Genomic DNA, 22,381 nt, shown 5'->3' with positions numbered 1-22,381 from the left:
GGCCGGGTGCTTGTATTCGACTTCAAGCAGACTCTGAAGTGTGTATGTGGGAACGAGTCGTCAGGTGAGCGAGGCTATACTTGCACGAACTATCCGTGATTCTGACGCCTGAAATGGTAGAGAAGAATGTCGGTGCCGTCACTGCGCTCGCGCTCTCGTTCGATCACACGTATATCGCAGCCGGGCATGCCACAGGCCACATACAGCTGTATGATCTGCGCTCACCGAAAGTGCCGGCACGCGTCGTCCCTCCGACTACTCTCGCAGCTGTCGCGTCCGGCAGGCAGGAGGGCCATTTGGTCGGTTCCCGAATCGTCAGTATTGGATTCATTGCCGGCCGGCACACCGCGCTCGTCTCAGCAGATGACAGCGGTCTAGCATTCTACCACAGTCTGGGGAAGGTTCTCTTCGTAGACGCTACAGATATTCTTCGCATCCTTGGGAAGTATCCTGACGAAGACGTGCCTGATGCACCTGCAACGCTCGGTCACAGGTTCCGGCGGCGGAGGTCTCGGAAGCCTGCCACGATCCTGTCCATGGCCCCGCTCCCGCTTGGGACGGCGTCGCATCCCACGGACGCGTACAACCTTATTGCCCTTCTCACGCCGATCAAGTTGGTCATCGTGGGTCTGAAGCCTTCGCCCAAGACGTGGTATAGGCGTCACCGCGAATCCGAAGACGAGGTCAGCGCCAAGTCCAGGTTCAAGGGATGCCTCGCGTGGTTCCCCAGCGTTTCGCTTGGCGCAGACCTTGCCTCGGCCCCCGAGCGGAACAACAAGAAGAGCCAAGCGAACGGGGTGCACCCGACGTCGACGCCGACGCTTGTGTACTCCTGGGGCGAGCACCTGCATCTCCTCCGGGTGTCCGAGTCGAAGGTGATCCAAACGGTGAAGGATCCGAAATCAGGCAAAATCAACAAGGTCGAGGTAGGCCGCATTGTCTTCGAGGAGGCCGGAAGTTGGATGGCCAGCGACGACATCCTTGCTCTGCAATGGCTGAACGTCAATGTGGGTTCGTTCACTCCGGTCACTTGTGCCCCAGACAGATGATTGACTCCCACGATTATATTCTGCAGCAAATTATTGTGCTGACCCATGCCGGCTTCGAGATCTACGACGTTCGCACGTGCAAGCTTGTCGAACGTGAACCGTATGACGCATGGTCATTGGTCTCCCCCGTTCTCAGCCATACCACCAATGGTGCCATCACGTACTCTGACGCAGTGTCAGAGGTCGCGCACAGTGTACGTGTATACAAGGGCAAGATCTTCCTCCTGGTAAGTTCTTCTCATACTGATTAACTGATTAATTGAACTCACTGACCACTCGGGCAGGGACAACATGGAGTGCAAGTCGGAACACTTCTCACCTGGGCAGACCGTATCCTTCACTTCGTTGAGGAAGGCGATTTTCTAAGTGCAATCGATCTGACGCGCTCATACTACGTCGGCGACGCACCTGGAAACAGGAACGGTCTCCCCGATGATCCCGAGAAGCTCAGAGCGGTCGTTGGCCAGAAACTCCGCGACCTCATGGTTGCTTCCGCGAGATACGCTTTTTCCGAAGAGCGTCTGACGGACGGTACGCATGTCACTCCCGACGGACGCGGCGTGGATCGAACAGAGCTCTTTGAGGGCCTCGTCTCGACCTGCGCTCGGGCGTGCAGAGCTCTGGACGACTACGAGTTCTTCTTTGAGGACTTGTTCCAGTATTACGACAACAACGGCATTGCGGGGATATTCCTGTCGCAGCTGGAGCCTTTCATGCTAGATGGCGACATTCGGCATGTGCCACCTTGGATAACGCAGCGGCTTGTGGCATTACACGCGGAGGCAAATCGTCCCGACCTCGTGGAGCGACTGATTTGGCACATTGACCCGGAATGTCTCGACAGCAACCAGGCAATCACCCTGTGCCAGCAGTATCGTCTGTACGATGCGCTTATCTATGTCTACACAAGGGCACTGCGAGACTACGTTGCTCCTGTAGTCGAGCTTCTGGGTTTGGTTCGCAGGGTGCAGCAGTACCGGAGGCAGCGCGCAGAGGGATCACCAACCTCCTCGGGCTTCCTGGACGAGAAAGCGTTGGAACCTATCATCTTAAACGCCTACAAGATCTACCCTTTCATCGCGGACACTCTGACTGGACTCACGTATCCATCCGAGGAGCCGCTTCCAGAGGATGAAGCTTTTGAGGCCAAGAACGCCGTCTACACCTTCCTCTTTTTCGGGCGCTCCAGCGTCTGGCCGGAGGGCGAAGGCGGGAAACTTGTCCTGACATCTGATGAGGAAAACGGCGTGGAGCCAACATATCCCTATACCCGCCTCCTACTGCGCTTCGACCCAGAAGCGTTCCTGCATACTCTGGATTTGGCCTTCGAAGACGCGTATCTCAACGACGACACACGCGGCGTCAGCCGTCTCGTCATCGTCAAGATCCTTCTCGAGATCCTCGCCTCCCCGAATCTCTCTCCCGAGGAACGGACATTCGTACACATCTTTATTGCAAGGAACGTACCCAAATACCCACAGTTCATTCAGATACAACCCAGCGCTCTGCACAACATTCTGATCGGACTTGCGGAGGACCCCGACACGAGTACGCGCGAAGACCGACAACTAGCTGCGGAGTTCTTGCTGTCTGCGTACACTCCGCACGAGAGCGAGCGGATATTGGAGTTGTTCAAGCAGGCGGGTTTCTACAGGATACTGCGGTCTTGGTATCGGCAGGAGAAGCGATGGTCGGAGCTCATTGCGACATACCTCGAGGATCCAGACCTACCTCGTTCTGACGTGTTTACTTCGATCGATGACGTTCTCGTGGTTGCGAAGAGGTCGAACAAAGGCAAGCTGTCCGAGAATCTTGCCGAAACCCTGCAACATTCCCTCCCTGCGCTCCTTGACGTCGACATCTCAAGCACCGCAGCTCTCATCGACGCGCACCTTCCAGCCGTTCATGAAGTGGCTCTCGACGACTTGGGGTCTGATTCTGATCAAGAGCGCTTTATTTACCTTCAGCATCTCCTGCAACCTCCTCAGCCACACGAAGAGGAACATGTCTTCCTCCCTCGCAAACCTTCCTCTCGTCCACCGGATCTCCCTTTGCCGTTACGTCTTGCTTTCGTATCATTGCATTGTCGCTTTGAGCCGTCTGGCATAATCGCTGCTCTCCGATACCTCCCCAAAGATTACCTCGACCAGTCGGAGACCATTCGGATATGCGAAGAGCACGAGGTGTTCGACGCTGTTATATGGCTCATCGACCGAGGAGGTGATCCACGAGCTGCCCTCTCCAAGGCAGATTCGTTCGATCGACGTCTCTCTGCTCGAATAGCAGACGCCCTCGCCACCAACGATGATAACTCCCAGGACCTGATTTCGGAAGCGTTGCACAAGTTGGAATCCATCGCTGGGACTTCTATATCAATATGCCTGGAGCGCTCCCAGGTGGCCGCCTCCGCAGAGCTCCCGCTAGAGGATCTCTGGTTCCAGCTCCTCAGCAGCCAGATTGACTGTGTGCAGCGGGTAGCAAGCTGCTGTTCGCTCGAGGCCCTGGCCCCTTCAGAGGGCGTCCCATCAGACGATCCTCGCGTGCAGCGCGAGCATGGCACGATCTCTGCTCTGCGTTCTCTTGTCCACAAGACTTTCTCGTCGCTCATGTCGGTCAGCTCGACACGCGCCGTCTCCTTCCCGCGCCTTTTCAAGCGGTTGGTCAGTTCTGCATCTTCATCAACCGGAAACGTCTCGAAGGGCACACTCTATACCGAATTCCGCACAATCCTAACCGGTATGCTCGAGTCGTTCCGCTCAGAGGGCGACATGCTTGTCATCACGAAGCACCTCGTCGACCGGGACGTCGCCGACACGATAGCAGAGCTCGTCGGGGAGCGGACCAAGGGTTGGGCCCCTGCGCGAGGCGCCTGCAACTCGTGTGGGGTGGCGTTTGTCACCAAAAAACCTGTGGACAGCCAGGGGCAAGGGGAGGCTGCAGGGCCTGCGAGCGAGCCGGTCGTTGTATCACGGACAGGGGCCATATACCATACTAGATGCTTACCGCTTGATTTCCATGCTAATACTACCGTCAATGTACATTAAGCAGCATACTGTCCATCATATATGTAATCACAGGATTTGAGGACCATGGTGAATGGGTTATTGTGAGAGCAAGGGCGAGGTTAAGTGTCTTCCATGAGAGATATAAGCCGGCATTTCTGGCAAGCATCGATAGGAAAGCACTCACCCTCGGTCACGGATGAGCGAGCCATCTCAGCAAGACTTCTATACGTCACGTTCTCCTGTATTGTGACACCCAGCGACTCGGCCTCCCTCCCGAACGCGTCAACGTCGAGGATCATCTGCGTACGGATTTTATCCTCATCCGCCTTTCCGTCATCGTCTGTCTTCCCGAAGAGTGAGTACGACTTCTTGCCCCGCTTCAGCTTCCGCAGCCCCTCCTCCGTCTTCTTCATCGCTGACAGCCAGTACATGTACCGCTGCGCAACGAGCTCGAACACATCCTCTGCGACCGGCTTAAGCAGCACGTCCTTGAGCGCCGCCCCGGGGCCGTCGACAGTCTGTATACCGAAAAACGCCTTGGTGTGCTTGAAGATGAGCGAGACGAAGTAGCTCGGCTCGGTAGGCGTCTTCTTGGCTGATGCGCGGAACTGGGACGGGATGGAGCGCATGGGCAGGAGCGCGTCGCAGCCGCGGCGGGAGAGGATGAGGACGATCTGGCTCGTAAGGGTCGGGACGAGGGACGTGAGCTTAGACAGGGCTTGCTCCAGCGCCTCTGCACAGGCGTGAGTGGCGGGTTAGAACGATAGCGAGAAGCGAGCGCACGACGAACGTACCCTCCGGAGTGGCCTCCTGCTCGTCTTCGGCCAGCGTCGAGTCGGGCAGCATAGTGTTCAGCTGCTCTATCCAGAGCTTCATGACGTCCACCTCCAGTGCCTTGATGTCCGTGATCGCCGTGGCGAATTGCTGCAATAGGGCATCGTCTGCAGCAATGCTCTCGGCGGACGCGCCCTCGGTCGGTATCGGCGTGGAAGAACGTGTTGTCGGCGAGGACGCGGACTAGTGGGCTTGTCAGAAGTCGCTTTCAGTAGGTACGAACGAACGCGGCTTACAGTTCCTATTCGCTCTAGTGCAACAGCAGCCGCGACCTTGGCAGTGGGCTCGGGGGGCGGTAGACTCTTGTCCAGCCATGTCCGGTACCTACTCAGGATCTGCAGACCATGCATATTGAGTACAGGCGTCGTTGACACGGAACCAACCGCACCTGGAGCGTGAGCCGCCAAAACCTCGAGCTGAGTTGCGGGATATACACCTCCGCGCTCCAGCATGCCCGGATAGCATTGCAAATCGCCGCCGCCTGTGGTGTGGCGAATGGCGCAAGGGCTGTACAATACGCTCGGCTTGCGCTTCCCGGCGTGGCCTACGACAGTACATACGCACCTTTGTTCCGTTCAAGTTTCGTCGTCGCGAGCGACTCCTCGAGCTTCGTGACGATCTCCTTCCACCGCAGCTGAAAGTACACGGGGAGCTGCCACCGCCGCTCAAAGGACGTGAACACGATGTGCGTCCGCATCGCCTCCACCGACTGCACCGACGGTGCCAGGAACTCGAGCGCGCGGATGAACGCCTGCGTCGTCTCGTGGTGCTGCAGCCAACCTCGCGCTCAGTTTCCGTAGCGCGTTCACACCAACTGGCCGCGCTCACCTTCCGGAACTCGTCCGGCTTGCCCGCAGCGAAGATCACGCTCCCCAGCTCGTCCATCAACGCACGCCCGATCTCGGACCACACGACGTTCGCCATGATCTCGAACCCGGGCTCCTCCCCACCTCTCTTCGCGCCCTGATCTGCCACGGCGCGCGAGCCAGACTTGACGCACACCGCCTCCGCGATCTCCATGATCCGCCGCATGTCCCTGTCGACGAAGCGGAGGATGGCGTTGTAGAGCGCCGCGAGCGGGTCGTCCGTCTCGTCGAGGATGTGCGCCAGGTTCGCGGTCGGGGAGGAGGAGTGCGCGTCTGCGCGGAGCGCGAACTCGAATGGGTTCTGTTTGGACGCGAACGCGGTGAAGGGGGTGTAGGGGGTGCGCGGCGGGAGGGACGCGGTCATGGGTGGTGCGGGGGACGCAGCACCTGTTCGGGTGGGCAGTGGGGTATGCGGAACGATGGGCGAGCGAGGGGCTGCAAGCGCACCGGGGTATATTGTCTGCGTAGAACGTCACGACGAGTTCGCCATGCCGTATAATCATGGAACATACCTTCTTGACGAAGTCCCGGACGACCTCTCGCCGGAGCACGTCCTCTGCGTCTCGCCAGAGTCCAAGCATGTCGTACGTGCGCAGACACTCCGTCACGTCCGCGTACAGCTTCGACTTCTCGATATCTGTCGGTTTGCTCGGCTTGCCATGGCCGCCGACGAGCGAGTTCAGCGCCGTTGCCAACAAGTGGTCGAGGTCAGAGGATAGCGTGGATTTGATGCGCTCGACGCGCTGCACACGCGGCAGATTCAGCACGGGGCGTGACTGTGTCTGAAAGGCCCACAAACCCATTGGTGTTCGTCGATGAATGCACAGGGCTGCGTGCTCGCTCGCTCGACGTGATAGAGTAGTTGCGTATACTCAGCTGCTACGCGTGCTATGTGCTTTGCACGGTTTCCTCGTGTCCTTTTGAAGTATGTTATTTATGACGTTTTCGACATGTTTTTAGCGCATACACTCACCTGTCCTCCGCCTCGGTCTCCGTGCGAGGCAACGGCTGCACCTGCCCAACGCCAGAATCACCCTTCTCCGCATCATCCGGTGATGTGATCAACAACAGAGACTCCAGCCGTGTAATGGACTCCGAGATCTTCAGGAGCAACTGAAGAAACGCCTGCTGTTCTCGGATGACCGCACGCTTGTCCAGCTTATCCTTGATGTCGTCCTGGACAACCTGCAGCGTCTTTCTTGCCTCCTACGCGTGTACGGCCATGTACTTCATCAATTCACTATAGCCTATGACGAATTGTGTACGACGTACGAGCACCCCCGCCTTCAAGTCCGCCAGAGGCCGCTTCATGCTCTCTAACCTCGCTCCCTCTCCCCGCAAGTCCGTGCTGAGACTGATGAACGCCTCGTAGTCATCGTTGATCAGCTTGACGAGCTCCTCCTTGAGGGCAGCGTGGTAATCTCGCAGTTCCGTGCGTAAGTCCGGGAGCGAGGTGTACGCGCGCGAGAGCAGGAACTGCTCGACGTCGAACGTCTCTGCGGACAAATACTTGTTGTCGTGAGAAAGCGGGGCGTATACGGGGAGGTCGTGTGCCCCCTCCGGAAGTTCGTCGTCGTCAGGTTTGTTGGCTTTCTTGCGAGGGGCGGAGGACTCTCGGGCTTCGAGTTCCTCGGCGAGCCTATCCAACTCGAAGGGATCCCGTAACCGCAGCGCATCCGGACTTTTGAGAGAGGCCATGAAACACGTCAGCAAAGATACCAACCGTAGCGAGAGGGAGACAGTCTGTCGCCGGCAGTCACTAGAAGAAGCAGTCCTGCTACAGTGCTACTCTAGGCGTTCTGTTCTGCGGCGCGCTGGATGGGCGCTTATATGCTGCTAAACTCGCCGCTTGCTGTATCTCATGGACCATCGCGCAGATTTTGGTCAAACTTTGCAGGAATACGCTTGAAATGGTTTCGGGGCCGCTTACAGTGTTCGATAGAGGGAGCAGGATGTACCGCTATGGGCGTTAGCCTGCTGGTACTTTGAGGACGCCCGGTATACACGTGACGCTACCGCTCGAAAAGGAAGCCCGCCATCCCCGTAGTCGTCGGACCGTGTGTCCCACTTTTAAACCAAGCCACCGCCTCACGCATGCAATGACCGCGGGCTCCACGCCCCCGCCTGCGTCTTCCTTACGTCCGTCTCGACCCCAGGATTCCCAGACGTCCTGCGGCATCTGTCTAGCACCAGATTGACGCTGCTCTCGTCGCGGCCCTGAGTCACACACCGCCCTCTTCGACTCTGACTCTCATTCATCGTCCCAGATAGCTCCAACCCAACGCCATCCCTCGTCACAGACCGCTATTGCTGAGACCTGAAACTTACAGGAACGCAACATGAACCCACCGACCTCACGCCCCTGGTCTGGCTCGCCCTACCGCCGCCGCCGCATCCTCTGGATGCTCTTGCTCCTCCTTGTCGCGTCCGTCTACTACCTCGCGCAGCACGGCACGCCCTCCTTCCTCTCGCTCCGTGAGTCTCTCAAAGACTTAGGATATTCACCCGACTCCTCACGCGCGGGTGTCATTGCACAAGCGAAAGCCGACGCCGAGGTGCACGAGATCGACGCGCTCCTGCACTTCGTCACCGCCCACTCAGAACGCAAGCTGGACGAGGACGGCGGTTCCATTCGCGTGAAGGGGCTGGGGAGCGTCCAGGTCAATGCGGACGAGCCCGTAGATCTGCGCGTGTACTCGCCAGATGGGGACTACGAGTGGGAAGACCACTTGAAAAGGCTGAAGGAGCAGTATCCGCTGGTGGTTTTTAGTAAGACGTACTGCCCGTACGTATCCCTGCTTCGAGTCATCTCTTTAGCTGTTTGACACGGCCTCCTGCCAGGTATTCGCAAAAAGCCAAGGCGCTCCTGAACTCTTACGGCATCACACCGCCTCCCAAAGTGGTCGAGTTGAATGTTCGCTCGGATGGTCCCCAAGTCCAGGCTATCCTTGCTAGGCTGACCGGGCGAAGGACAGTCCCGAACATCATCCTAAAGGTGAACACTTCCATTGTCTTATCATCTGGGTGCGATATCTGACCGTAACCAACCTGTACTGCAGGGGAGCTCGCTAGGAGGCTCGGATGACATTACCAAGCTGCATAATGAGCACCGACTACAGAGGCTGTTGGAGGAAGCTGGATTGAAGGTGCAGGGTCCTCCGGAAACTACAACGACATCTACGACGGAAGCATAGTCCCGTGAGTCTGGCGTGACTGATGACATTCTGCATGCCAATGTTGTATGATAGGCGAAATAATGCGTTCATCTCGTGTCTTCCGGGACTGATTCTGGCAATGATGATGCCTACGGCTTCTTGTGCAGATCCTTTGCCCATGAGGGAGGCTCGTCCTTCCCCTCTTCCTCGAGTCTCTCACCTTGCTCCAGAGTGTCGTGAACGGTGTCCGCCTTGTGCTCTGCAGGCGCGTACACCTTTGGAGGGACTGTGAGGAATTGCCCTGGCGCGATAACGGGACGAAGATACTCACAGTCGAGAGAATGAGCGGGGTCGGACCAGTGTTCTTGAACTATGGGCGCGATGTGGAGTGAGTGTATGCGCATGTGCCAAGGCACAGCATGAACTTACGTTGTGCAATGCGCCAGCAGGGACAATCACCACGTCGCCAGGGCTGACGGGTTCCTCCTATATGCGTACCTCAGCACGCCTGTGCCTTCTATATGTGCGTCAAACTTACACGCTTTCCGTCAATGACGGCAACGCCCGTCCCGGACAGGAAGTTGAGGTGTTGGTCGACGGTGTGCCGTTCCTACACCGACCGGTCAGCGCATACATTCACCCAGGTCACCTCGTACACTCACCTCCCCGATCTCCCCACCAATAGGGACTGTCATGATGACGAGCTGGCTGTTGCGCCCGGTCCACATGACGCGCCGGAACTTGTCGCTCTCGGACGTGAGCTTCGCAATGTTCTTGATGACGCAGACCGTCTCCGGGGGCTCGGTGTTCGGCTTCCACTGCGCCATGGTCACGAAAGAAGCTCTGGAGGTCGTGCGAATGTGTAGCGCGAGGCGGTTTGCGTTTGGGCGAGCGACGAGCTTGAGAGTGGGCGATGGCTTGAGAGCGAAGCGGAGCATTGGAAAGTAGAAATGGATCGACCCGACAGGTTATATACTGGACTCAAGTGAAGAATCGCAGAAGACCAGATCTGGTGCCGTGACGGGGCTTCGTCGTCATCAGCTGTCTGCTGCACCACCCTCAAATCCATACTATAAGGCGACGACCGTAGCTGCGAGGAAGACCACCTGGCAAAGGTCGGGTTCGTCCATGCATTAACCGCAACTTCCTCCATATGCCCACATCAGAAGGTGGGGGCCATCGGAGGATCTCCCATCGAAGATGTTCTTTGACTGTGGGCGCCCTCGGTTAGATGAACTGGGGACGGAGAATGGATGCCGATACAGATGTTCACACAGAGTGTATGCCTCACACTTCATACAACAAGAGACAACAAGATGATGATGCACGACCCAGTGGAATATGGGTCCAAGCTATGGGTATTGGATTGCCATGTGCCGCTAGGCGTTTTGCTTCGTGCATCGGACATTCTAATCACAGCCAAATATCTATAGGCTGAAAGTGTCCCCTTCCTGACGTATATTCCTTAACGGTACTGCACTACTGTAAGATAGTCCTCAGCAGGTGGAGCGTCGGTATACGATGTTCCCGAGTCGGTTGGGAGATGGGGGCGCGGAAGGCGCCCACCAGTAGCAGGGATGCAAAAGCAAGCCGCCTGGTCGGGACTTGAGTCAAGTTCAGTTCTACCGGCGACCGCATCCCACCGGCTTGCAACCAGTCTTGGGTCTTGACAGAGCGAGACGATCATCCTTGATGGCGCGGGCCCTTACAACGCCCGACATTCTTCAGATCCCACGTCATTCTTGCGGGCGCAATCAGTATCAACCGCCCTGTGCCGGTGACTCGTGAGGACAAGCCACTGACGGAGGACAGATTGCTCGGGAGCGCGACAGTATTGCGACGCAGGCGTGATCCGCCAAGGACGACGCCTTCTACTTACTGCCATCTGCTCACACGACGTATCACGGTCGGAATCATGAACCAGGAACCCCGTACTCGTGAGTCTCCCATCTCGCTGATAGCGGCGTGCCTCTCACGCCCATGTGCTCCAGGACGGTATCCTAGTATCGTGATGCGTTTTTCTGGAACGCATTAACGTTCAGGAGACACTTCCGTCGGAACAGATGCTTAGGATGATCACAACGGGGAACGAGTCTTGGCGAATATAAAAGTGGTCCTCGAGCAATGACGAGTATCACTTTCTTTTCTCGACGCCGCTGCGGCGCAACGCCTCTTCATATTGTCTGTGGTTGCTCTCGATATGGCACCCGGCATGGTCTCACTCGTTCTTCCCCTCCTCGCTGTCACCAGCGTCGCTCTGGGCGCCAAGTTCTCCCCTTCCGATCTCACCCGGAAGACGACTTTCGGTAACACGATCCCTAACAAGTTCATCGTCGAGGTCGATGCCGCTCAGGACATCCCTACCAAGCGGGAGCTCGACAACCGTAGAGTGCGTCTCGGGCATCATGATGACCATTGATGCCAAGCTTACGTAGGAGAGCGAGTGCAGTCTCACGATATCTTCTACGAGCACCTCGAGAAGAGAAGTCTCGGCTTCAAGGTGGAGAAGGAATTCGACTCTCCTGGACTATTCACAGGTTCTGTATTGACGCTTGACGTAAGTACGACATACCGCACTTCCTGATCGCACTGAACAAAACAATCCGCCATTCACATACAGAGTGCGCAAGTACGTTCATCAAGTCAAGAATCGCAAGGGGCCTTAGACTGAGTGTAGCATGAACCCCATAGGATGCCTCGAAGGTACTCGCCATTCCCGGGGTGAAGGCTATCCGCCCGGTCGTCCTCGTGCCTCCTCCCAAGCAAGTTTATTTGGCTCCTTGTCTTCTTTCCACATAGGCGCTGACGGACATACGTAGGCCTGTGAAGGTCCACGTTGTTACTGGTCCCGACGATCCCCAGGTCCCCGCTGATGGCGAGTCTACCCACGTTATCACCGTCGGTATCCCTCCTACTTTGTTTGCCAAGCATAGAGCTCACATGCTTGTGTCACGTCGGATAGGGTGTCGACAAGCTACACGCCCAGGGCATCTCCGGAAAGGGTATCAAGATCGGAATGTGCGTACGGTCTGTCCAATATGTCACCCAGCACGCTGAATTCTCTGCAGCATTGACACGGGCGTCGACTACACCAACCCTTACCTCGGCGGAGCCTTTGGTCCCGGCCATAAGGTCATTGGTGGCTACGACTTTGTCGGAGATGCATATGGTCAGTCCAATCAGCACTGTGTCATTGAGATCTTAGTATTGACAACCTTTGCAGACGGTAATACAAATAATCCGAAACAAGCCAGTAGCGTTGCTCACAATACGATGCAGGTACGAACACGCCGGTTCCTGACTCCGACCCTCTCGATCAGTGTAACGGGCACGGAAGTCATGTTGCGGTAAGCTTCACTTCAGCACAGATATCACGGTACGAGGCTCTCAACGCGGCTATATGCGCCATAGGGTATCATTGGCGCGGAACCGGTCAACCCGTTCAACATCAGCGGTGTCGCGTTCGACGCGTCGATCAATGCCTACAGGATCTTTGGATGCTCGGGTTCCGTCTCCGATGACAGTGAGTGTCCCATATGGGACATCTCTCCAAGTAGAGCGCTGTACTGATCGGCCTCGTTTCGCATCTGTCTCCTGACAGTCATCGTCGAGGCGCTCCTCCAAGGCGCCAAGGACGGCAACAACATCCTCACATTGTCGCTTGGTGGGACTGATGGCTGGACCGAGGGCACGGCTTCAGTTGTTGCTAGCAGGATTTCGGATTCCGGGCGGATCGTGACCATCGCAGCTGGTATGTCTCGGGTCCACCACTCCCTCCTTCGCTACTCTCGGTATGACGCTGACCCACGAAAAACGATAGGCAATGACGGTTCTGTTGGCTCGTGGTACACTTCTGGCCCCGGAAACGGGATAGATGCAATTTCTGTCGCATCTGTCGACAACACGATCATTCCTCTTCAGAATCTCACCGTACATGGCGTCACCCATGATCCAATCACTTACTTCAGTGCGCTTCCTCTCCCTGTCGAAGGCACCCTCCCAATCTACGCGACCAGCACGGATGTTACCGTCGCTGATGACGCGTGCAACCCCCTTCCTGACAGCACTCCCGACCTGTCTAAATACGTTGTCCTTGTCCGCCGTGGCTCTTGCACCTTTGTGAGTTCCGGGCACAGTCTCATGAGCTGCAACTTGTTGCTGACCACCATGTTCAGGTACAAAAGTTGACCAATGTTGCGGCTAAGGGTGGGAATGTCACCCTCATCTACGAGTACGTAGCGAAGCCTGCCCTCCCAATAGACGCATATCCAATTGACTTGATCCACTCTCAGCAACGGCAATGGCTTCGCTGGCATTGAGGTTGGCAACTTCACCGCTGTCCTCATCCAGGCGGCCGATGGAGTATTCGTACGTCCCCCTCGAGTTTGCAACAAACAACGAGGTTCTATCCTGACAACTTTTGGTGCCACAGCTCGCTCAGCAATTGGCAGCAGGGGCGCCTGTCGCCGTCTCCTTCCCCCAATCGGGTGCAAGTACCAATTTCCCCTCCTCGACTGGTGGCCTCGTCTCGACGTTCACCACCTATGGCCCCACGAACGATTTCTACTTCAAGCCTGCCGTCGCCGCTCCCGGTGGCAACATCCTTTCCACGTACCCTGTCCCCCTAGGCACATTCGCCGTCCTCTCCGGGACGTCGATGGCCACGCCGTTCGTGGCTGGGGTGTCTGCGCTGCTGTTCGAAGCGCGTGGCACCTCGCCCGCAGTCGGCCGTATCGCCCGCACGCTCTTCGAGACCACAGCACAGCGTGTGCCGTCGAGCAAGACGGATGGCGACCCGCTCCAGACTCTGACCCAACAGGGTGCAGGCTTGATCGACGCGTTCAGGGCTATCCATGCGGACGTTCTGGTTTCGCCCTCAGAACTGATCACTAACGATACCGCTCACTTCCGCGGCGTGTGAGTGCGGTGCTTGCTCTTCGTCCAACATTGGAGAGTGCTCACGCCAAGGTAGTCAAACTTTCACTGTCAAAAACCAGGGCAAGGACACCAAAACCTTCAAGATCTCACACGTCCCTGCCGGAACAGCTCTCACCTTCCAAGGGGTACGTCCATTTCGCGTGCTACCCTGCGCTGATACATCTGCTCAAACTGCATCCTAGGGTGTCCCGGCGGATGGACCTGTGCCACTCTCCTCGAAGGCTGCAAATGTCAAGTTTGTCCCCACATCGTTTACAGTTCATCCTGGCCAGTCCCAGAGGGTTACGGTCCTGATCACGCCGCCCACCGGTTTGAACGCCTCCGACTTCCCCGTGTTCTCTGGCTTCTTGGAGATTTCTAACGCACAGGAAAGCTATCATGTCACCTACCTGGGTCTTGCGGCCGCCCTCAAGAACGCGCAGGTTATCGACAACACCGACAGTTTCTTTGGAGCCAAGATCCCCGCCATTGCCGACGCGAGTGGCAACTTCATCACCGGCCCGCAGAACTTCACGTTCAACAGCACCGACTTCCCGTCCCTCGTCGCGCGTCTCAACTTCGGCACGCCGAAGCTCCGCTTTGACCTCGTCGACCCAAACATCAAGATCTCAACGACGTTGAACAGGCGCGAAGAGGACGCAGAGACACACGTGTTCGAACGCTCGCTATTCAGCTTCCCCTGGGGCCCAGGATCGGGCTCTTTCGCAAGCGTGAAGACGCTTGGTTCTCTCTATGAGGGGGACTTCCTACCGCGTAACTCAGATGTGAACGTACGTCTCCCGTCACGCATTCCTTCTGATTCACGGCCGATTGGCTGACCACCGTCGGTGCTCGCAGGACGGCACGGGCTTCAACGAACTGTCGTTCACGACCCCTACGTTTGCGAATGGGACTACGATCCCCGACGGCTCATACCGCATTCTCCTCCGTGCGCTGAAGGTTACGGGCGATCCGACCAAGGAGGGCGACTTCGAGAGTTGGCTGAGCCCTGTCATAGGTGTACAGGCGTAAGATAATTCGCGTGTCATATTGGGGACCAATGTCTACATTTGGTCTCGAAGTGTCTTGCCAGAGTCGTCACGTCGCTGCAACCTGAATCCTTGACCTCCTATTGCTCTTACCACTTGCAGGCATAGGTTCCTGCTGAGCTACGCTTCACAGCGCTCTTTGAGAGCTTGTGAGATTGTCAACATGGTAGGTTCTGGCTGTAAGATTGGAGTCATGTGTCCGACACTCCGGTGGAAGCGCAGCGCGATGACTCTTGAAACAAGGCTAGTGGCGGTGCCGAGTTCGCTGCGCATCTAGCGCCGTCAGAAATCGATGTAGTACATCGTCTGCAAAGCCAAGGTTATGTAATTCCTTTCTACCGTTTCACGCTGACGGCTCTGCACTCCGCAGTCATGGCCACTGTACGTGTTTGGTTGAGGGCGATATGTACTCGTGACGCACAATTGCAACGACCAGTGCTCGGAAAAAGTCTCGCCAAGGAACCCCTTCTGCTGCATGCATTGCGTAGTTCGTCGCCTACTGCTCTGACTCCTCGTAGAGCGTGAGAGCATTTCCTGTGCGCAGCTCTTACGTCCCTCTTGATGCATATATTGAAGCAGCTCGCGACCATCCCCGGCTCCACGGCGCCGTACACGCACGCACTGGTGATCAATGCTTTTCAAAACCGCCCCGTCATCATGTCTAGCCATCACGATTCCGCCCGCTGTGTATGTTGCGGGGAGCACCATCGAGGGTGAAGTTGAGGTCAACGTTCGTCAATTACACGAGGAGGACATCGAGGAGGTTGTAGTCAAACTCCGCGGAACATCTGAGACGTACGTTCAACACTTTTCTGGATATATGAGGTCCTGAATACTGAGAAATTCCATAACAAATTTGTAGATGGATTACTGTGGATGACAATGTTCTGCACGAGGCGATCAAGCTTGTTCATGAGAACGCGCCTATATGGTCTCGAGGCGGCACGTATCCAACCCCGGATTCTGATATCCTCCGCATACCTTTCAGTTTCACCCTGCCCAATGAGCTACCGCCCTCCTTCAGTTATCGACCTCGTTTGGCCCATTATATCGCAGATGTTCGATATTCGGTGACTGCGGTTGGCGTGCGTAAGGGACTTTTTCATTTCAACAAGCGTCACCGAGTTCCTCTCGCCGTTCTACCGAAGGACGACCGTGGTGCATTGATGAAGGAGGCATACGTCACTACTGGATGGAAGACATTCACAAAGGAAGAAAAGATCCGTAGGGGACTATGGGGAGAGTACTCCACGGTGCACGTCGAGGTCCGTCCGTTGTTCACGAATATATGAACCTTTCAACAAGATGACGCTCATGCCACCCCACCCAGCTCGCTATCCCGAACATTCCAGTCCTGCCTCTTTTCTCGGATATCCCTTATACTATTACCATTACGACCATCACCGCACCCTCCTCCCGTGCAAAGTCAAGGGAGCATAACAGCGATCAACCCAGTTTTCCTCCCGTGCCACGCGACCCGCACGATATCAAGTTCGGCCTTTACCAATCGTTGGTTATACGTGCGCTCGGTGTCAAGGGTAAGGAGAAAAATTGTGTCACGACCATCCTTGGCAGCACGAAGGAGAGGCGGCCCCAAGCCCCCGTTGAATCCAGCTTCCCCGAGAAGGAGTGGGTGCCGCTTCACGGCGGGTCGCTCGGCGCTGAGAAGGAGAAAGATAGGTCGGGAGATGACGGGACGAAGGGCTCGTGGACTCAGCGTGCGATATTCGAGTCTACATTCCGGCTGAATTGTCCGTGCTCTTTCGCGGTAGACAACATAGAATGCAGTGTGGGTCATCCATTCGATCCCTTCAAACGTAACACACAGTACGCTGATGTAGTCGGGTTGCAGTACTCGCTTGTGGTCAATGTGCCCTTCCCAGGAATCGGCAACGACCTGAAGCTGGTGGTACTTGTGACGGTTTCCTCCGGTATCGTCAAGTCTCTGGCTCAAGACCCAGTGGCAGCTAGCGATGATGCACCGATCCTAGACCTCCCCCCGTGAGCCACACTTCTTATCCAGATTGACTGCTTCAAGTACTCATATATTTGATGCTCGTCCGTGTCGACGAAGTGCGTACTGGGATCTTAACGACAAGAAATGGGATGCAGACGAGAAGGAGTAGCTCCTCCGCGGCCACTGCCACTTCAGCATGTCTCCGATGATTACAGTACAACCCACTATGCTATGAACCCCCCTTTGCACTGAATCCAACATGTCATGATTGATCTGGCGTAACCGCCATGAGTTTAAATTAGACTGCCGATATCGGGTCTGATTGCTCGATTCTATTCGAGATGAAGGCATAGATTGGTTCGGATATTTGGGCGTCAAATCGCCTCTACCGCAGCACCTTGGGCGTGAGTGCCCTGAGTATTACAGCGGATGTAAAAATCAGCGTCGCATGCCCCGCGCCGGGTGGTGTGCTCGGATCACCGGAACTCCCCGGCCGAGCCCCAACCCTACCGCACCGAGGCCATTGCCCAACTCTGTTCCACCTCTGGAAGCACTTGAATATATCGGGTATCTGTGTTGGGAACATACCAGGTAAGAGATCGAGTATTCTGTAGCTCGAAAAGCGGCATTGCTCGTCGGGGCACGTCTCGAACAGTCACCGCGAGCGTGTCCCCGAGCTGGAAGGTGGCCGGAGAGCAGGCTGGCGGGGCTCGGCAAGTGCCTGCCGCTGATCCGAGCACACCACCCGGCGCGGGGCATGCGACGCTGATTTTTACATTCGCTGTACATACTACCCTCTGCTGGAATCTGACGATTTGGACTCGTTTTTACAACCTCTCCTTCCTTCCTCTAGACCCCTCCACTCTTTCATCAGCATCCTCGACACCAACATCGTCCCCCTCTGTTTAGTCTACCACCCAAAACGGCCCACCGGGTATGCTCGGACATCCTACGTCGCTAACTTTGTCCTTCGAGCTTGGGTCTGGCCTGCTCGCATTCCACAAATACCACGGATTCTACATGTGAGCTCCTCGCGGTCTCTGATCGGATTATTACTCGGGAACAGGAAGGATACTTGTTATCACTTCCTAAGCGGAGAGATGGCGTCCTCCGTTGTAGGCGGTCCAAACATATGTTCCTGGTGGTGTAAGTTTTGTCGGTCCCTGTTTCAGGGGTCTGACGTTACTTGCGCGAGCCACATTGGCTCTAGGTCGTGAATAGCGCGGTGAACAGCTGGTGAAGCACATGAGTCAAAGAGGTGCTGTCTTCACTCGCAGGAGCCTGTCGAACTTCAACAGTGCGCCACGTATGTTTGCGCGGGTGCGTCCGCTGAACATTGGGGCTCTTGTTGGGTGATGGCACACATGCCAACCAATCTCGCGTCACTAGCGGCATTTAGATACGCATGTTTGCTAGCTATTCCGTTGTGCTCTGCCAGCATAACGGTGTCTTGGGCCGTACTCCATCCGGGTACGAGGTCAAGTAGAGGGACTGTGTCTCATAGGGGCCATGTCAAGCGTCTGTCCACTATTCCTGGTACCCTTCGTGGGGACATATACGTGATGAGAGTGGACGCTCCTTGCCTATGCCTTGAGTTGTATCTTTGTCGCTCCTTTGAAGGGCGACAATGCGGCTCATCGAAAGCCTATTGGGGATGCACTCATGCACTGATCGCTTCGAGCGACGCCTGCCGTAGATGCTCGCCTTCGCTGGCTTGCTTTACGGACATAGTCCATCATGCACCGCCCAGAGACTCCCTCGTCCAGCGAGGAGGGCTTTCATACAGAACAGGTGGACTTGAATCCACCCCGCACATGCACGCACACTCGTTCACCATTCTATCGCTCGAACCCGAGCTATGTGACGTCGTTCACACGGCTTTGGGCAGGATAAGGCTGAGAAAGCCACCCTTCCGGGCTCTCTCGTCAGCGTTGAAGCATCACGCATCGTGTGAGCTCGGATCAGAGGACCCTGTTGCAAGACCAAAAGCTCTTCTCACCATGCGCGCCTGGAAAGCCTAGGACACATGCCCATGCGTATATGTGTTGATTCGTCGCGCGCTCTTAGCTGCCCGATGGCTGCACAGAACATATACCATGGGTTTCCTAGACTGGCTTGCATGTGTGGCTGAGCAAACTTTGGGCTTCAGAACTGGGATGGGGCTTCCTGTATATGTTCGAGTATGAGGAGTGGCAAAGCGCTGCCTACCTGTAATAGGTTTCGTAGTGCCAATTTTTGGAATCTGAAGACCCTCTCGAAGGGTCCGTCTATAGCATGATGCCAAATGACGGTCTGTTATGCAATAAGCAAAATATCAATGTCAATCTAGGTGTCTGTACCCGCGGGGCCAAGGGGAAGATTATTCTGCTTCATGTGCGAGATGGACACAGTAGCACTCGCGTGGCTATCACCCGCGTTTCGTCTGCATGCACTGACAAAAGAGCATTGGCGAGGAGAAGCGTGCATCGCAAGACTGGTGAGGCCCCTCATTGCACGGCGTGTTTGTATCATTGTCTGGCAATTCAGGATAGCTACGCACAACGACAATTCACCTTATCGCTTGAATCCGAAGCTGGGTGCTTGGTCACCCAGCTTTGGGCAGGATTTTTGACCCCTCCTCCAGGGCTCATGCGAACCGATTGTGCAGCCTTGTGTCTGCATGAACTCGCTCGTGTGTCAATCGCCCAAGGAGCACACCAACACTTCCTGTGCGCACGAGCGTCGGTCCGGGCGCGCGACCATTTGTTGCTCAGGAGGGCCTTCCGACTCTCCGTCGATTCGCGGCGACGCGCGGCCCGTGATCGCTCACTGCGCGCGGGTTGCACGTTGTGTCTCAGCAGGGGATCACGCGAGCCTTCAGAGACTGGCTAGGTTGTCCTGGGTGAGGTGAGGCCGTGTGCTCGAGCCGACTGTGTGCCGCACGAGATATTTTGGTGGGCACGCAGACTTCTGTCTGCATGGTGGGGTATCCTGTACCATTTGAGTATGAGGGGTGGCCTGTTATCAGCGGGCTTTCATGCTGCCTGGCTATCAGTCCGTAAGGGGAATTTTTGGAAACCCCCAAGACCCTCTCGCAGGGTTTGTCTATGGTACAGCGTTCGTCGGCTCTTGTTCCGTGACGCCCCCACACGATCGGATCATTCAGGTCTTGTACGATATATATATTCATATTGACCCTCCCGGACTGAGCACAGGATGCGAGCATCATAACGGGACATATTTAGAGGAATCCGACAGCTACATGCTCAGTCAACATCTGATTTGACTTTTGCGTCCAGGGACTCACCTTCAGGTCAACGCAGCACTCCATGGAAGATATTCATACGCCTTCCCTTCACTCTCTCTGCAGGAGGATATCATGCGTGGCTCCCTCCCGACCCTTGTACCTCCGATATATCTGGAAATCATGGAGCGCGGTCCAGAAGACATGGATCTCATCTGCATTCATAATCGCCGCGATGATTCCCACTACGCTCGTCTCTCTAGACGATGCAATCAACCTCATGAATCTTTGCCAGCAGTATAGACCGCCACACGGCGACTTACACGAATCCTCGCGCTGCCAGAACACCCCTCCCAGTATAAAGACGCGCGGGCTGCTCCCCACGCATCTCAGCCCAAAACTCGCGTGCTAGCCGGACGTCCTCGCTTTCCTCCCCAGCGTCGTCTACGATCCAAGTGATTGCCCCCCGGGGGACGTGAATATCCCCCGTGAGCTTCGTCGCGCCCATCCCGCTGATCAAGGGCGCCGCGCGAGCAACATGCAGGACTTCCGTCCCGTCGATGCCGTACGAGCCATACCAGATTCCCCGGAGGCTATCAAGCGTGAACCCGGGCGAGCGCGGGTCGACCCCAGGCACGATGTCGCGCTTCATGGGATAGTACTGCGAGTGCGCCGGGTCAAGGGCCGTGAACGGTAGCGGGGGGACGCGCAGCGCGAAGCACGCGCACTGGTGTTTATAGGGGCAGCGGATGGAGATCGCGGGGCGCGGGACGGTCGCGGTCGGGGAGCTCCAGATCCTCGGGAGCTGCATCGCGGGGAAGATCTTGATGATGCTACGCTGGTCTGCGTCTGGCTCTGCGGGGAGGGCGCGGAGGCGCGGGAGGCGCGAGGGCGAGCTGTCGAACCAGGCCGCGTCGGGTTTGGGGAATTCGGGGAGGTCGACTGTCCGGCGGTAGAATTCGATATGATGTACGGTTCTGGATGAGGGTATGATTCCGAGGGAGGAAAGGTGCGGGGTTCCGACCTTTCTGGTATCTGGAGGGACGTCCTGGGAAGGATGTGGGGCTTCAGAAGGCAGAGCGTTGGTATCGCAAATGACGTGAACTTTGGGGGTATCGTCGGTAAGAGGTCCGTCTGCTTGTGAACTGGGGAAGTCTGCAGGCAAATTTCCGAAACTGATCTTGAGCACGCGGATGTAGTCAGGAGGGACAGCGTCGTCGTCTGTGGCGGTTTGTGATCTAGCAAAATGCCAGACCTCGCCTACGATGCCTCCTTGCTCATGCTCGTCTCCTGGGAAGAGCCTGTACTCCATGATACTCCCAGTAAACGGATGGTCTCCTGCCCATAGTCCAAGCAGCCCTCCATACGGATAGAGAAGAGAAGAGTAGATAGTCCGAGGAGATATGTCGCCGAAGCGCGTAAAGTCCCGAAGGCCATAGGATGCACATAAGCGTATCCAAACGGACGGGTTCTCGAGATGTGTATATAGTTCTTTGCAAGTACTGCATAGGTGGACGAGGTCAATGGAGCCCGTGTAGTCGAGTAGGATGTGGATCAAGTCGAATGGGAGACTCGTTAGGGATCCCGGAGTTGAAGTCCGAAGGCGCGATTGATCACGCTCTTGACATTGTACTCCTTGGGAGAGACTGATGGATGTCTCCGTATCCGTGCTATGAGTCTCTTGCAGCATATATAGCGTGGTTATTCAGAGAAGTGCACAACAGGCAAGCGCCGACGGTCGACGGTGGAGGAGAGAGATGATATTCGACGCGACGCACGAGTGCGCAGCGCAAGAGAGATTGCTTTAGGGCCTGTTCGGCAAAGAGTTGGAGTTACGAGTCACCGGCATTATGTCATGTGGCAGCACTTCCGAGGATTTCTGCGCGAGTTAGAGTTACAGGGGCGAAGTATCCGTGAAATCCGGAGGAGACAAGCGCCCTGAACTCATACATGTATCTTGTATACTGATAGCTATGACTTATTACATGGGCTCTGCTTCATCCCCGCTTTGCCATGGTCCGCACAAGAGCAGCTGTCGACGTTCACCAAGCTGTCCATCTGTCCATCGGGCTCATATCGAGCGCCGTAGACGGGCTACAATAGTGGTGACTGTTTGTTTGTTTGTTAATCCCATTTATACACATTCAAGGGTGACCCTTATATAGTGTCATACTGTCATTGTCACTGTTGCCACCGCTATCACTGCAATCGAAGAATCCTGGAATCACCTCAATCCAGAGCCTTACCACACATCTTTCCTATCTGGTCGGCAGTGGGTCCAGGACCTCCTCAATGACCATCGCAACCGGATGAAAGACAGTCTAGG

The 22,381-nt window shown here is 56.2% G+C and overlaps 9 protein-coding genes across 9 annotated transcripts; 5 read left to right on the top strand and 4 right to left on the bottom strand.

The window, feature by feature from the left end:
* Nucleotides 1-113: 113 nt before the first annotated feature.
* Nucleotides 114-4,093, top strand: DICSQDRAFT_68956 (uncharacterized protein; the record flags this gene model as incomplete). The annotated part of the gene is made up of 3 exons (XM_007369566.1): nucleotides 114-1,007; nucleotides 1,076-1,276; nucleotides 1,334-4,093. 3 exons carry the CDS (start codon nucleotides 114-116, stop codon nucleotides 4,091-4,093), a joined length of 3,855 nt encoding a protein of 1,284 aa, XP_007369628.1.
* Nucleotides 4,094-4,116: 23 nt separating this feature from the next.
* On the bottom strand, nucleotides 4,117-7,494 carry DICSQDRAFT_91964 (COG complex component). The gene is made up of 11 exons (XM_007369565.1): nucleotides 7,027-7,494; nucleotides 6,728-6,960; nucleotides 6,554-6,671; nucleotides 6,267-6,497; nucleotides 5,717-6,214; nucleotides 5,453-5,657; nucleotides 5,277-5,395; nucleotides 5,125-5,223; nucleotides 4,849-5,071; nucleotides 4,239-4,787; nucleotides 4,117-4,181 (listed from the first exon to the last, which is right to left on the bottom strand). Exons 1-11 carry the CDS (start codon nucleotides 7,450-7,452, stop codon nucleotides 4,174-4,176), a joined length of 2,709 nt encoding a protein of 902 aa, XP_007369627.1. The 5' UTR covers nucleotides 7,453-7,494; the 3' UTR covers nucleotides 4,117-4,173.
* Nucleotides 7,495-8,156: 662 nt separating this feature from the next.
* Nucleotides 8,157-8,948, top strand: DICSQDRAFT_68937 (thioredoxin-like protein; the record flags this gene model as incomplete). Its single annotated transcript, XM_007369564.1, has 3 exons — nucleotides 8,157-8,539; nucleotides 8,596-8,749; nucleotides 8,814-8,948. 3 exons carry the CDS (start codon nucleotides 8,157-8,159, stop codon nucleotides 8,946-8,948), a joined length of 672 nt encoding a protein of 223 aa, XP_007369626.1.
* Nucleotides 8,949-9,058: 110 nt separating this feature from the next.
* On the bottom strand, nucleotides 9,059-9,736 carry DICSQDRAFT_68890 (RmlC-like cupin; the record flags this gene model as incomplete). The annotated part of the gene is made up of 5 exons (XM_007369563.1): nucleotides 9,059-9,184; nucleotides 9,241-9,279; nucleotides 9,339-9,392; nucleotides 9,448-9,519; nucleotides 9,572-9,736. 5 exons carry the CDS (start codon nucleotides 9,734-9,736, stop codon nucleotides 9,059-9,061), a joined length of 456 nt encoding a protein of 151 aa, XP_007369625.1.
* Nucleotides 9,737-11,109: 1,373 nt separating this feature from the next.
* On the top strand, nucleotides 11,110-14,858 carry DICSQDRAFT_173754 (subtilisin-like protease; the record flags this gene model as incomplete). The annotated part of the gene is made up of 17 exons (XM_007369562.1): nucleotides 11,110-11,298; nucleotides 11,359-11,466; nucleotides 11,530-11,538; nucleotides 11,601-11,675; nucleotides 11,739-11,807; nucleotides 11,872-11,927; nucleotides 11,978-12,135; nucleotides 12,189-12,256; nucleotides 12,321-12,432; nucleotides 12,511-12,660; nucleotides 12,730-13,028; nucleotides 13,085-13,140; nucleotides 13,202-13,277; nucleotides 13,342-13,826; nucleotides 13,882-13,972; nucleotides 14,030-14,617; nucleotides 14,685-14,858. The coding sequence occupies 17 exons, from the start codon at nucleotides 11,110-11,112 to the stop codon at nucleotides 14,856-14,858; spliced, it is 2,763 nt and encodes a 920-aa protein (XP_007369624.1).
* Nucleotides 14,859-15,506: 648 nt separating this feature from the next.
* Nucleotides 15,507-17,001, top strand: DICSQDRAFT_173753 (uncharacterized protein; the record flags this gene model as incomplete). Its single annotated transcript, XM_007369561.1, has 5 exons — nucleotides 15,507-15,670; nucleotides 15,738-16,140; nucleotides 16,206-16,664; nucleotides 16,728-16,876; nucleotides 16,950-17,001. The coding sequence occupies 5 exons, from the start codon at nucleotides 15,507-15,509 to the stop codon at nucleotides 16,999-17,001; spliced, it is 1,227 nt and encodes a 408-aa protein (XP_007369623.1).
* A 943-nt stretch (nucleotides 17,002-17,944) lies between these two features.
* DICSQDRAFT_157248 (uncharacterized protein) lies at nucleotides 17,945-18,566 on the bottom strand. Its single transcript, XM_007369560.1, has one exon. It carries the CDS (start codon nucleotides 18,225-18,227, stop codon nucleotides 18,039-18,041), a length of 189 nt encoding a protein of 62 aa, XP_007369622.1. The 5' UTR covers nucleotides 18,228-18,566; the 3' UTR covers nucleotides 17,945-18,038.
* Nucleotides 18,567-19,635: 1,069 nt separating this feature from the next.
* On the top strand, nucleotides 19,636-20,401 carry DICSQDRAFT_140209 (uncharacterized protein; the record flags this gene model as incomplete). Its single annotated transcript, XM_007369559.1, has 2 exons — nucleotides 19,636-20,069; nucleotides 20,119-20,401. Coding segments are annotated over exons 1-2 (461 nt in total), but the record flags the coding sequence as incomplete, so codon positions are not given.
* On the bottom strand, nucleotides 20,375-21,813 carry DICSQDRAFT_163313 (uncharacterized protein; the record flags this gene model as incomplete). Its single annotated transcript, XM_007369558.1, has 1 exon — nucleotides 20,375-21,813. Exon 1 carries the CDS (start codon nucleotides 21,743-21,745, stop codon nucleotides 20,375-20,377), a length of 1,371 nt encoding a protein of 456 aa, XP_007369620.1. The 5' UTR covers nucleotides 21,746-21,813.
* Between the last annotated feature and the right edge of the window lie 568 nt (nucleotides 21,814-22,381).

The sequence above is a fragment of the Dichomitus squalens genome (genome assembly GCF_000275845.1).
Source record: "Dichomitus squalens LYAD-421 SS1 unplaced genomic scaffold DICSQscaffold_51, whole genome shotgun sequence".
Taxonomy (NCBI): Eukaryota; Fungi; Basidiomycota; class Agaricomycetes; order Polyporales; family Polyporaceae; genus Dichomitus; species Dichomitus squalens.
This window is presented reverse-complemented; position numbering and strand designations above follow the sequence as displayed.

Coding starts and splice junctions, on each gene's coding strand:
- DICSQDRAFT_157248 (XM_007369560.1), bottom strand. CDS start 18,227: ATGCCGCTAGTGACGCGAGATTGGTTGGCATGTGTGCCATCACCCAAC.
- DICSQDRAFT_91964 (XM_007369565.1), bottom strand. CDS start 7,452: ATGGCCTCTCTCAAAAGTCCGGATGCGCTGCGGTTACGGGATCCCTTC. Junction 5,396..5,452: donor GAAACTTGAACGGAACAAAG/GTGCGTATGTAC, acceptor CGTATTGTACAG/CCCTTGCGCCATTCGCCACA. Junction 5,072..5,124: donor CACTAGAGCGAATAGGAACT/GTAAGCCGCGTT, acceptor CAAGCCCACTAG/TCCGCGTCCTCGCCGACAAC.